Here is a 13404-nt window from a genome sequence, read left to right as displayed (position 1 = left end):
TGCACCTATGGAAGTGAAAATCTCGTTTCTTAAATTTTACGACTTCCTGACGGGGTATCGAACCCATGCCCTTCTGGGCGAGCTGAGCACACCTTTACTGCCTCGGCCAGCACTGTAGTATTCGAGCCGAGCGTGGACAACCCACATAATGTTTTGGCACCTAACAGGGGACTAACAGTAGAATGGGAATAGTACGTATTCGAGAGGAAAAAGCACATAGCAGTAATGGCTACACCTCAGGCAGAAAGTACCAACATGGAACTGTCCGGCTTCTCTTAGTCGTCTCTCGATGCCTGCAAACATGGAATGATGTGGGGTACGTCTGTTTGGAAAACGTTCCACATATAATTTTGCAGCAGCTCTACCATCGCAATCCGCTTTGCCGTATGCAAGCACCATGTGCATTTATCCGTGAATAGCACCAGGCTCGGGAATTGTGGCTGGAGTATGCAGTGTTGTAAATACCACTGCACAAACTGTACTCGTTGTGGGTAGTCCTCCTCCCGTAATGCCTGGACTTACTGCAGATGGTACGAATGGAGCTGCTGTTCATGGACAACACGCCACATGGCACTTTTACCTGTGTGCAGCACCTGTGCCACTTGCCGAGTGCTGGTGGATGGGTCCTCTTCAAACATTATCAGCACTCTCTCTTCAAACTGTAGTATTCGAGCCGAGCATGGACGACCCGCATAACGTTTTGGCACCTAACAGAGGACTAACAGTAGAATGGGAATAGTACGTATTCGAGAGGAAAAAGCACATAGTGGTAATGGCTACACCTCAGGCAGAAAGTACCAACGTGGAACTGTCCGGCTTCTCTTAGTCGTCTCTCGATGCCTGCAAACGAGGAATGCTGTGAGGTACGTCTCTTTGGAAAACGTTCCACATATAATTTTGCAGCAGCTCTACCATCGCAATCTGCTTTGCCATATGCAAGCACCATGTGTACTTGTACATGTCACACTGCTGCTAACAACATAACCGCACTGGCAGACTACAGTACACAAGTAACACAGTAGATGCGCACCAAGGACTGTGTGGAGGAATGTAGCACATGCACAGGAATGTTATTAGGCTGAGGTCGTCCATCCACAGTACACAGATGGCTAAAGGGTTGCATACCTTCTGTATTAAGACACCAAATCGGAACAAATTTTCACTACCGTTCTTAGACTTAGATGCTATTCAGCGCCCAAACCGTGAATTTATGGACAATGGTTTCTTCTTGAAAACCAATCAGTCTGCATACTAAGCTTTGACGTTGTTTTTTGGGGGCACCCTGTATTTCAGTTAAAAATTATGATTTATTATTGAATGGATGGGGTGACAAAAAATTCTGGACAGGGTGAGTGTGGTTATTATTAGGAAAGAATTAAGCACAGGAGAGACAGGTCATGTAAGAAGTTAGTCCAAAGAATAAAAGACATGGAAAAACAAGCAATAAGGGTAGAACATGACAGCAAGAGAACTTTAACAGGATTTTATAAAGGAAGTAAAATAATGACAATAAGGACTGAAATGGGAGAAAAGGGGGAAATATTTTATGCTTAATGGAGTTATACAATAATTAGAAACCTGTGTGGATGCGGATATCCGCGTATTTATCCGCAGATATCAGCAAAGTTAGTGTCTCGGCGGATACAAACTGTATAACAGTGTGGATAATTTTTCAGACAATTTCTAGATAATGAAGTTGATTTTCACTCAAGTATCCTCTTACCTACAGTATATAGACAGGAGGACAGGATGCAGTAAACGGAGTAGGAAGGATCATTAGGAAGGACGTCTGGAATATGTGGAGGTGGTGAAGATCAATGACAAAACAATCATAGCAAGGATACAGTTCGAGACACGAACACAAGATCTGTTCCAAGTGTATCCTCCACAAACTGGAAATAAAGTAGAGAATACAGAACAATTCCTTGAAGAAGTGGAGAAGACAAGGAAGTAATTACTAATGGCAGATCTGAATGCACAAGAGGGAAGAGAGAGACTGGGAAGAGAAAAGATTCTGGGGCCATAATTATGGATATGGCAACAAGAAGCAAGAAGGGAATACGTTAATGGACTTCAGCCACAGGAACCTACTAATACACTCAATGTTCATAAGAACCAGAACACCTTGAAAGACTAGAGATAGGAAGTTCATATTCACAGGATATGTGCATTGGTATGTTCAGAAGAAATGATTAGCATTTAAACTATGTCGGCCCTCAGGCTCAAGGTCCACGTCAATATCTCGGCGCACCATCACCGATTGGCAAAATGTGTCTGCGTGTCTCGTTGTTACTATAATCTGAAGGTAATAGATCAGTGTGACTTGAGCAGATGTGCAGGATGCCTCACAGACGTATGCAAGGACCATACCGCCAAATGAGTGAGTTTGAAAGAGGACACATTATTGGCATGACAGAACGTGATGCATCCATCCGAGAAATTACTGCTCGTGTGGGACAAAGGGTGTCAGCAGTGCAACGGGTGTGTATAGAACGGTTCACAGAAGGCCGTAGAACACGGCAAGATGGGTCTGGTCGCACCACACAAAACACCCCCCACCCGAGAAGATCGACACCTCAGCCGAATGGCATTGCAGGACAGATCTGCATCCTGCTCGACTCTGACACAACAGTGGAATAGTGTAACACATCGTACATTACCAGGAGTCACAGTCCGTCGCCGTTTATTACGGTCTGGGTTACCAGCGCGTTCTCCAATTCTCTGCCTACCTTTGACTAATATGCATAAACATGCTAGACTGCAATGGTGTATGGAACGACATCACTGAAGACAGGAATGGGAGCAGATAGTGTTTTCGGACGAATCCAGGCTCTGTTTGTTTGAAAATGATGGCCACATTTTGGTTCACCGCAGATAAGGGGTGAAGCATCACATTGACTGCATTCGCACAAAACATACAGCATTAACTCAAGGCCTTATGCCTCACAGACGTACGCAAGGACCGTACCACCAAATGAGTGAGTTTGAAAGAGGATGCATTATTGGCATGACAGAATGTGATGCATCAATCCAGGAAATTACTGCTCGTGTGGGACAAAGGGTGTCAGCAGTGCAACGGGTGTGTATAGAATGGTTCACAGAAGGCCGTAGAACACGACAAGACGGGTCTGGTACAGCCAAAAATCACAGTTGGTGCGCGCCCAGGGCACTGTGACCAGTTTGAACTATGTGAATGGCATCCTGTGACCCGTAGCCATACCCTTTCTCCACGACACCCCAGGCGCCATATTTCAGCAGGACAATGCGCGGCTGCATGTTGCTGCACGAGCACATACCTTCTTGTTGTCACAGGATGTCAGACTGCTGCCCTGGCCTGCCTGATCACCGGACTTGTCGCCAATCGAAGATCTGTGGAAAATGATGAAACGACGGGTACGGAGCTGTGACCCAATGCCAACCACCAAAGATGAACTGAGGAACCAGGTAAATGCAGCATGGATGGCTATACCCCAGGACGCCATTCGTGCCTTATACTTGTCGATGCCATCAAGCATGGCAGTGCCTATGGAGGACCCAGTGTCTACTAGGCAACAGGACATATGCTGAACCAAGGTGAATGAAATGCTAGTCATTTCTGCAGAACATACTAATGAACATGTCCTGTGAATATGAACTTCCTATCTCTAGTCTTTCAAAGTGTTCTGGTTTTTTATGAACATGAGTGTAATACAAAAAACGTGGTACAGGAAGAAAAATAGCCAGAAGATTACCAGGTATGGATGGTAAGGTAAGGGTGTATTCTGCCTGAAGGCAGGTCCGAACCTCCGCAGAGGTGTGCCTGAGCCAGAGTTTACGTACGGTAGGGTGGCCAGCTTCTTTCCGCTCTTCCATTTCCTTACCCCCCACCAACATCGCGTGGCAACCCATCCAAACCTTGACCACGCCTAATGTTGCTTAACTTCGGAGATCTCACAGGATCCGGTGTTTCAACACGGCTACAGCCGTTGGCAGGTATGGATGGGGAGAAAGAAAAAAGAAAACGTTGATTGATTACATATTAGTGGAAAAAGAACATTGGAAAGATCTTATGGATGTTACAGCTATGCCTGAGGAAGTCTTCAGGGGTGACCATAGAGCAGTGATGGTAAAGTTGAAAGTAACCAAGGTCAATAAACTACAAGCAAAAAGAGAAAGAAAGATTAGGGTCTGGAGATTGAAGGAAAAGGAGATTCAGGATGAGTTTAGGACGAGATTACAAAAACTAATACCAAGGACAGATATTAGCCATTATGAACAGGAAGGAATAATTTTAAGAGTGCATTTGTAAAGTGTCCAGGAAAAACATGTGGCATAACATCAGGAAAGGTAACACAGAAAGAGACAACATGGTGGAATGATAGAGTGAAATATAAAGTAAAGAAAAAAGAAGAAAACTTGGAAGGAATGGAAAACACAAAAATCTGAAGAGAGTAGAGTGAGATACATAGAACTGAAAAGAGTAACAAATAAGTAGTAGCCAAAGAAAAGCTAAAAAGTTGGGAAACATTCATTCAGGAAGTAAAGGAAATTTGAACTGTGGGAAAAAATTATTATTTGGAATTATAAGAAACTGTAGGAATGAAACAGTGAGCACATGGTTTGTGAAGAAAAAAGAAGGAGCAATGCTGACAAAACCAGAAGAGATAATGAACAGATGGAAAGAATATTTCAGTGAACTGCTAAATGTGAGAAACCACACATGTGGAGAAGGTAGGAGGAATAGAAGAAGTAACAGAGAAGGAATCAGACATTACAATAACAGAGGTGGAATGGGTAGTTAAAAAGATGAAGAAGGGGAAAAGCTGTGGGAACAGATGAAGTAGCTATAGAAATGACCAAGGCTGCAGGACAAGCGGGACTCCACTGGACTAATAGAATACTGGAGAAAGAAAAAAATGCCTGAAGATTGGGAAAAGGGGATTATAATACAAATATTCAAGAAACGAGATAAGAAGATGTGCAGTAACTAGTGAGGAATCACCATTATCTCCCATGTTGCTAAGATATTGGAAAAAAAGAATTAGACAAAAGATCGAAAGTCAGTTACAAGAGGAACAATTTGGATTCGGAGGTGCAAGATCAACAGTGGAACCTATTTTCATTCTGAGAGAGATCATGGAAAGGAGCTGGGAATATGGGATGGATATAGTAATGACTATTATAGATTTAGAAAAGGCATATAAAAGCATCTCTAGAACAAAATTATGGGGAAGCCTGGCACATAGGGGCACTGACAAGGAACTAATAACAATGATAAAAGCAACTTATGATCACTGTTGCAGGTGTGTGAAGACAACAGTTGGTAGAACAGAGAGGTTCAGCATTGAAAATGGGCTAAAACAAAGGAGTGTTCTGCCAACATTACTGTTCATAATGGTGATGGATGACATTGTAAAGGCAGCAAGGGAAGATTATAGAGGGGAAAGAATGAATTTAATTATGTTTGCAGATGATGACGTGATCTGGGGAGAAGATGAGGATGTGGAATAAAAACAGCTAAATGTACTGAATAGAGGGACTGAACAATGGTGATTGAGAATCAACATGGAGAAGAGCAAGACAATGGTGATGAGTAGAAGAAGTAAAAAAGGAAACAAAATTGGAGACAAGGAACTGGAAATAGTAGAACACTTCAAATACTTGGGAAGTGGACTGACAGAAGATGGAAGACTGGATATGGAAATTAGCAGAACACAAATGGGGAGTGCCTTTTCCCACCAGGTACGGAGATTATGATGGAATAAAGATGTACCATTGAAGGTTAAATAAGTTAATATACAAGGGATGTTACTTACTTATAATGACATATGCAGTAGAAACATGGCCAATGACTCAGAGAGATGAGAGTAGAGTACAGGCAGCTGTAATGAAACTGCTGAGGAGTATGGTACAGAACACAAGGAGGGATAGAGAGAGAAATGAAGACATATGAAAAGAGCTAAATGTGAAAAAACAGATTGATATGGTATGGGCATCTCAAGCGGATGAAAGAAGAAAGACTGCCAAGACAAGCACTGAAAAGACACATGACAGGAAAGAGATGAAGAGGAAGATGAAGAGTATGATGGATGGGCTCTGTGAAGAACAACGTAAGACATCGGAACCTTGACTGGAATACAGTATTGGATTAGGAATGGTCGAGAGACAGGAAGGAACCAGATTTGCCCCACATGGCGTCAGCTGGAAAAGGTGAATGATGATAAAGCAATAAATTCCTTGTTATGCAATACAGATGTGATGGTGATACAGTACATCTACCAAATGGCGACTTTCTGAGCATACAAGAAAAATCAATAATGGTATTGATTTTTTTAAATTTCGTGTGGCTATTTCTAGCCGAGTGCAGCCCTTGTAAGGCAGACCCTCCGATGAGGGTGGGCAGCACCTGCCATGTGTAGGCAACTGCGTGTTATTGTGGTGGAGGATAGTGTTGTGTGTGGTGTGCGAGTTGCAGGGATGTTGGGGACAGCACAAACACCCAGCCCCTGAGCCACTGGAATTAACCAATGAAGTTTAAAATCCCCAAACCGGCCAAGAATCGAACCCGGGACCCTCTGAACTGAAGGCCAGTACGCTGACCATTCAGCCAACAAGTCAGACGGTAATGATGATGATGATAATAATAATAATAATAATAATAATAATAATAATAATATGGACGACAATGGTATAGCAGAACTGAAAATGAAGTTGGAGTTTACACTTTTGGTAAGATGAGAGAGAGAGAGAGAGAGAGAAAAAATATAGTATTTTTAATTAATATTAATTTACTGCATGTATCAGTAAAGATCACAATAAAAAATCTCTCCTTCATTGCAGGTCATCTGTGATCAACATAAAACATTGTGGATTATAAAAAAGGGAATATGACTTACCGGAACACTCCTCCAGGATTTGAACTGTCTCTCCGATCTCCAGGGGCAGGCCATATCGAGTGTCACCTTTCCAGTTGTACACAGCTAAAAAAGAAAGGGATGTTAGATAATAATAATAATAATAATAATAATAATAATAATAATAATAATAATAATAATAATAATAATAATAATAATAATAATAATAATAATAATAATGCCACACAGATTAACAGTGGTGTGAGAGAGGTTAAGGAACAGCTTGGTACATAAAAGAGAAGACTGAACAATGAAATATGAGGTCAGCGTGGTAATAATCAAGACAATGGTGATATTAAGAGACTTAAAAGAGTAGTAAAATACAGGATAGGTCCTGAAGTAGTGTAAATCTTCAAGGCGAATGAATAAAAAACTCAAAACTGCAAATGAAAATTAGCAGGAAGATTCGATAGGTCTTCTGCAGAAGAAAAATGAACTGATAGACCTTTCTGAAAATGTACTGTACAAGGCACATAACATTATTTTATTGACTTATACAATTGCAACCACATCAGTAAAAGAGAAATATGAAAATAGGATAACTCAATGGAAGACATTTCTCAAAAGCATGTTGCAAATGACAAAGAGAAATAGATTGGGAGGCAATACGATAAAATAATTAAAGCTTGAATTTTGTACTCATTTGCAAAAAAGTGCACCATGAAGGAGCCATCACAGGGGCATGTCAGTGGGTACAGGCAATAGTAGAATAGTAGAGTATGGTACAGAACACAAGGTGGGATAGAGTGAGAAATGAAATGAAATCAAAATATTGTAGCACACCAAGCATTTATTGCAAGGTAACAAACTCTCGCCATTTGTTTAGTACAAAGTTGGACCACTCGTAGCATGGAAATGGGGGGCAATACTGTCGGGCATGGAGGCATACAGACATCTGATGTTCTCCTGAGGAAGATCCTGCCACAGTTTGTGCAACTGACCCTCAAAATGTGCTGTAGTTGCTGTCCAGTCTGGTAATCACAATAATAATTATTAAATTAATGTTGTAATGGTCCACCATTCAATACTATAATATCCAATATTTTGAATTACATTAACTAGGGACTATATTGGCCTGGGCTGGCCATCTTCAGCCTTAATTTAAAACATCTAATAACTAAACAAATGTACATACACACAATTGACATAAAAGAAATGAACAAATATACAACTGACATTAAAAACTGGGATGAAATTATGAGTAAATTTGATAATAAATTAGGCTCTAAATTCTTAGCATCTTGAGTATGTTCATCATCGAGACTCTTTCATGTGCTAATATTCATAGAACTGTTAGTTCCATCACTGCTAATCATTACAATTTCAATTGTAAAACGGGAACTGGTAAATGTTGATCCTGTAGTCAATCACCAAATCTACTTGACTGGTGTTGCCCGCATGCAAATCACTGGACACCACTGTAAATAACCACCAGCTGACGCAGAACTGCTAGATGGTGTTTCACCATCAATCAACGTAATAAAATGAAATGCTCTCGTAATGCTTGTTAAAATCATGCTGAAAAGTTGTTGAACACTGTCAGGACGGCACATGAAGAAGTGGTTAAAACAGATACATTGTGTCTGATATAAAATTTGCAATTCATTGCGGTGTCAATGAAGTTAACCTGAATAATATTAGATAAAATTAAATTAATGAATTGAAGGAGACTTGCCTCTCATTGCGGCATGTGGTGTGCAGCCTATTGTTGTGTGTGCCTCATACTAACAGTAGTGAGATTCAAAGGAAAGGGAAGGGGCGGGCAAGGAGTAGAGGCGGGGCAAGGGGAGGGGCAAGGCGAGAGGTCGTGGAGGAGAGGGGGATGGAGCGGAAGGGGGGGGGGGGGGCAATTAAGGCAGGGCTGAAGAATGTGGGAAGAAGGATGGCTGCTGAGGAAAACTATCAACAAAGGACCCCTCCTTAACATTACTGAAAGCTGCTTCATACATATAGGCCTAGATCAATATTTCAACCCGAATCATAATCTTAACAAAATTTCAGAAAAGCCAAATATCCTTTTTGACCTCCTAATTTCCATTTTTAGAAACGTCAAACCAACATGTCATAATTCAGTTTTTCATAGTATTCACAGCACTTTTCCTCAGCAGCCACCCTTTTTCCCACATCTTTCAGCCCCGCCTTAATCCCCCCTTCCCCTTCACCTCCCCCCTCTCCTTCACAACCTCTCGCCTTGCCCCACCCCTCTACCCTTGCCCCGCCTCTTCCTCCTTGCCCGCCCCTTCCTTTTCCTTTCATCCTAGTTTTTAATGTCAATTGTATATTTGTTCATTTCTTTTATGTCAATTGTGTGTATGTACATTTGTTTAGTTATTAGATGTTTTACATTAAGGCTGACGATGGCCAGCCAAGGCCGAAACTAGTTCCTAGTTAATGTAATTAAAAATATATTGAAAGGTGGACCATTACAACATTAATTTAATAATTATTATTGTGATTACAATTTAATACAGATCAGAACCATGAAGTTTATATCCTATGATCCAATCTGGTCCCAAACATTGTCGATGGGTGAGGGATCTCGAGACCTTGCTGGCCAAGAAAGCACGTCGACATCGTGAAGGCAGGCCAGAGATACTCATGCTGTGCGCGGCCATTTATTATCCTATTGGAATACTGGGTTTTCGAGGTTCACCAAGAAGGGAAGCACTTAAGGTAACAGAATTTCCTGGATGTATCACTACGCTGTCAGGGTTTCTTCAGTCACCACCAGTGAGAAGTGGGAATCATAGGAAATGGCACCTCACACCATGACAACCCTTGCTAAGTTGGTGTGCTGCTCAGCAATGAAGCATGGATCACTAGACTGGCCAGGACATCTCCAGACTCATATTCAGCAGTTGTCTGTATCCAGACAGAACTGTGATTTGTCGCTGGACACCACTTGTCACTAGCAAACTTCCCATTCCAGGCAGAAGTTCAAATGTACTCAGCGATGCTCAGGTCATAATGCAAGACGTTGTAAGGGCCACTACAACAACAGATCCTACTCTGCTAACCATCTCAATATGGTAATAAAGTAATATGTCTTTGGATGTAACTTAAAAGCTCTTCAGTCTGTCGAACATACAGGCTACTACATCATAATATCCCTTTCAGACCTGAAAGAAAACTGGCGGTGTGAATTTTTGTTTGTACGTCAAAAACTGACTAAAGTGCTCTTAAATACATATATTTTTAGTTTATTCTACAAAATAAAAATCAACATCTGAAAAAAGCACCCGCACAATTGTGCGTGTCAGGACTTAATTCACTACTTACAAAAAAGAAAAATTACCTCAATGCATGTGAATATACATATGTACATGATCAAATGTTCTATTTTACAGTGGGGAATTATTTAAAACAATTAAATCTTCATTCAAACACAAGTAAACGTTACATTGTCTACATTGAGGAAGAGTTTTGCTTTTACTGCCCTTTTGCCAGCAGCAACTTGTCGTCAGACTTGAAAGAAATCTGGAGGTGTCAAAACATCAAAAACTTACTAAAATGCTCTCATATACATGTTTTTACAGTTTATTTTACAAAATAAGAACTATCGGCTGAAAAACAGAACCCACACAATTGTGCGTGTCAGGACTTCATTCACTACTTGCAAAAAATAAAAAAAATAAAAAAATCAACTCGGTACACGTGAATATGCACATGTACATGATCAAATGTTCTATTTTACAGTGTGGAACGATTTTAAACAATTCAAATCTTATACATTACATTTCTCATGTAGAGTATGAGTTTTGCTTTCACAGTCCTTTTTGTGACAGCACCCCGCACTCCTGCATGCATTGCATGTAAGAAAACCTAGCCCGCACATATGTGCGTATCAACATTCAAAACCTCATGGTATTACGTACGATGTTGTAAGTTCACAATTTACGTTTGCTACACAATTTACACACTTCATTGATTATATTCTGATATTCTGTAAAGCTTCTAGAATAAACAAATACTTACTTTATGCATTACTGCTTCCCCCCACTTGCTAATGAACTGTATTTTTAAACTCTTCTTCCTACCCCCTGTTGGTCAAGTACTAAGTAAAAACAGCTGAAGTACATGCTACGTGTCCCGCACAAGCACTGCAGTCCGGACTACCACCAAGAAAATGTCAAATAAGCTCAGACATAAATAAAATACGAACCCGCACAATTGTGCGTACACGGTCTGAAAGGGATATAGCAAAAGAATATGGAGGTTGAGAAGAGAAATCAGAACCAAGGGCTGATACCAAAAGATGAACACAGGGTGAAAACATTGGAGCAGGAATACCAACAGAAGAAATTACATACAAAGAGAGTACTGAAAGAAGAAAATGTGAAGATTTGGGAAATATTCACCCAGAAAATAGAGGACAATAGCAAAGGGAATAAAAAACTGTTATATGGGCTGTTGAAAAGTAAGAGGTCTGACAGAGAAGATATAAATGCAATTGAAACAGAAGATGGGGATATTATCAGGGACATGGAAGGCATCAGGGAAGAGATGAAGAATTATTTTGAAAGCTTACTGAATGGGGAAAATGAACAAGAAAGAGACACTGAAGTCAATGAAGTAGAGGAAGAACAGTATCCAATTTCCTGGGCAGAAACTGAAAATGCCCTAAAACAGATGAAAGGTGGGAAGGCGGCAGGAGTAGATGAGCTGACAGCGGATATGATTAAGGCAGCTGGAATCCATGGAATACAATGGTTACATCGGATACTGGGGCTGATATGGAAAGAGAATAAAGTACCGGATGAATGGAAAAAGGGAATTATAATACCATTGTTCAAGAAAAGCAAAAAGAAATGCACCAACAACCGAGGAATCACACTACTATCACACTGCCTTAAAGACAATGGAAAAGATCATAGAAAAGAGATTGACGAAAATCCTAGAACCCCAATTTGAGAAACAACAGCATGGATCCAGAAGTAACAGAGGAACGATAGACTTCATTTTTTCCCTTCATCAGTTAATGGAGAAACATTGGGAGAAAGGAAAGGACTTCACAGTAGTGTTCCTGGATCTGGAAAAGGCATATGACAGTATACCAAGGGATAAAATATGGCAATGATTGAGGAAACAGAAACATAATGTTCCTGAATCATTAATAAAAGGAGTGGTAATAATAATTTCGTGTGGCTATATCTAGCCGAGTGCAGCCCTTGTAAGGCAGACCCTCCGATGAGGGTGGGCGGCATCTGCCATGTGTAGGTAACTGCGTGTTATTGTGGTGGAGGATAGTGTTATGTGTGGTGTGTGAATTGCAGGAATGTTGGGGACAGCACAAACACTCAGCCCCCGGGCCATTGGAATTAACCAATGAAGGTTAAAATCCCCGACCCGGCCGGGAATCGAACCCAGGACCCTCTGAACCGAAGGCCAGTACGCTGACCATTCAGCCAACGAGTCGGACAAAGGAGTGGTGAACAAGTGGGAAGTGGAAGATCAAAATAGTTTAATACAAAGAGAGGTATTCAGCAACCCAGTTCACTTTCCCCCATTACTCTTCATTACACTTTTGGACACAATTATACAAAAAATCAAGGAAGTAGGAAATGAAGATCTCAATGTTTTTGTTTTTGCTGATGACATGGCCATTTGGGGAGAGACTAAAATGGAAGTTCAGAGGAGACTGGATTACTGGAATACAAAATTTAAAGAATTCAAGTTGACTATGAGTAAAAGCAAGTCAGTAGCAATGCAGATGAGCAGGACGCCTACACCTTGTAACATCATACTGGAGGGAGAGAAGGTTGAAAGTGTGATTTTTTTTTTTTTTTTTTGCTATTGGCTTTACATCGTACTGACACAGATATGTCTTATGGCGACGATGAGACAGGAAAGAGCTAGGACTGGGAAGGAAGCGGCCATGGCCTTAATTAAGGTACAGCCCCAGCATTTGCCTGATGTGAAAATGGGAAACCACGGAAAACCATCTTCAGGGCTGTCGACAGTGGGGTTCGAACCTACTATCTCCCGAATACTGGCTGCACTTAAGCGACTGCAGCTATCAAGCTTGGTGTGAAAAGTTTCAATTATCTGGGTAGTAGTGTCATATCATGCGATGGAAGTGCTGAACTAGAAGTATTAAACAGAGTAGCAAAAGGATCCAGCTTCTTCCACCAAGTACGAAACCTAATTTGGGACAAGGGAGTCCCTCTAAGAGCTAAACAGACAATGTATAAAACCTATCTCCTGCTAATCATGACGTATAGTCTGGAGACCTGTGTCACAAATAAGAGAGAAGCGAGTCAAATGCAAGCATGTGAAATGAAGTTCCTTAGGTGAGCTCTAAAAAAAACCAGGAGAGACAGAGCCAAGAATGAATATGTAAGGAGAGACCTGCAGGTGAACTTGACCATGGAGGAAAGGATAGGTGCTGCGAAATTGAAGTGGTTAGGTCATGTGAAGCGAATGCACCCAACTTGAACTCCACGCCAGTATCTGGAGATGGAGGTGCCCGGAAGAAGACCTATTGGATGGCCTAGAAAGAGATGGACAGACT

At 41.1% G+C, this 13404-nt stretch overlaps 1 protein-coding gene across 1 annotated transcript in view; it reads right to left on the bottom strand.

Annotated features, from left to right (window-relative positions):
- spg (dedicator of cytokinesis spg) overlaps positions 1 to 13404 on the bottom strand; it is a 783360-nt gene that overhangs the window by 401348 nt on the left and 368608 nt on the right. Inside the window, exon 2 of the mRNA XM_067136588.2 lies at positions 6876 to 6959. Coding sequence (XP_066992689.2) covers positions 6876 to 6959 — 84 coding nt within the window. The remainder of the gene's footprint in view (positions 1 to 6875; positions 6960 to 13404) is intronic.

This window comes from Anabrus simplex, chromosome 1, assembly GCF_040414725.1.
Source record: "Anabrus simplex isolate iqAnaSimp1 chromosome 1, ASM4041472v1, whole genome shotgun sequence".
NCBI classification, from domain to species: domain Eukaryota; kingdom Metazoa; phylum Arthropoda; class Insecta; order Orthoptera; family Tettigoniidae; genus Anabrus; species Anabrus simplex.
The sequence above is the reverse complement of the archived record's forward strand: the minus strand, read 5'-3'. Positions and strand labels throughout refer to the sequence as shown.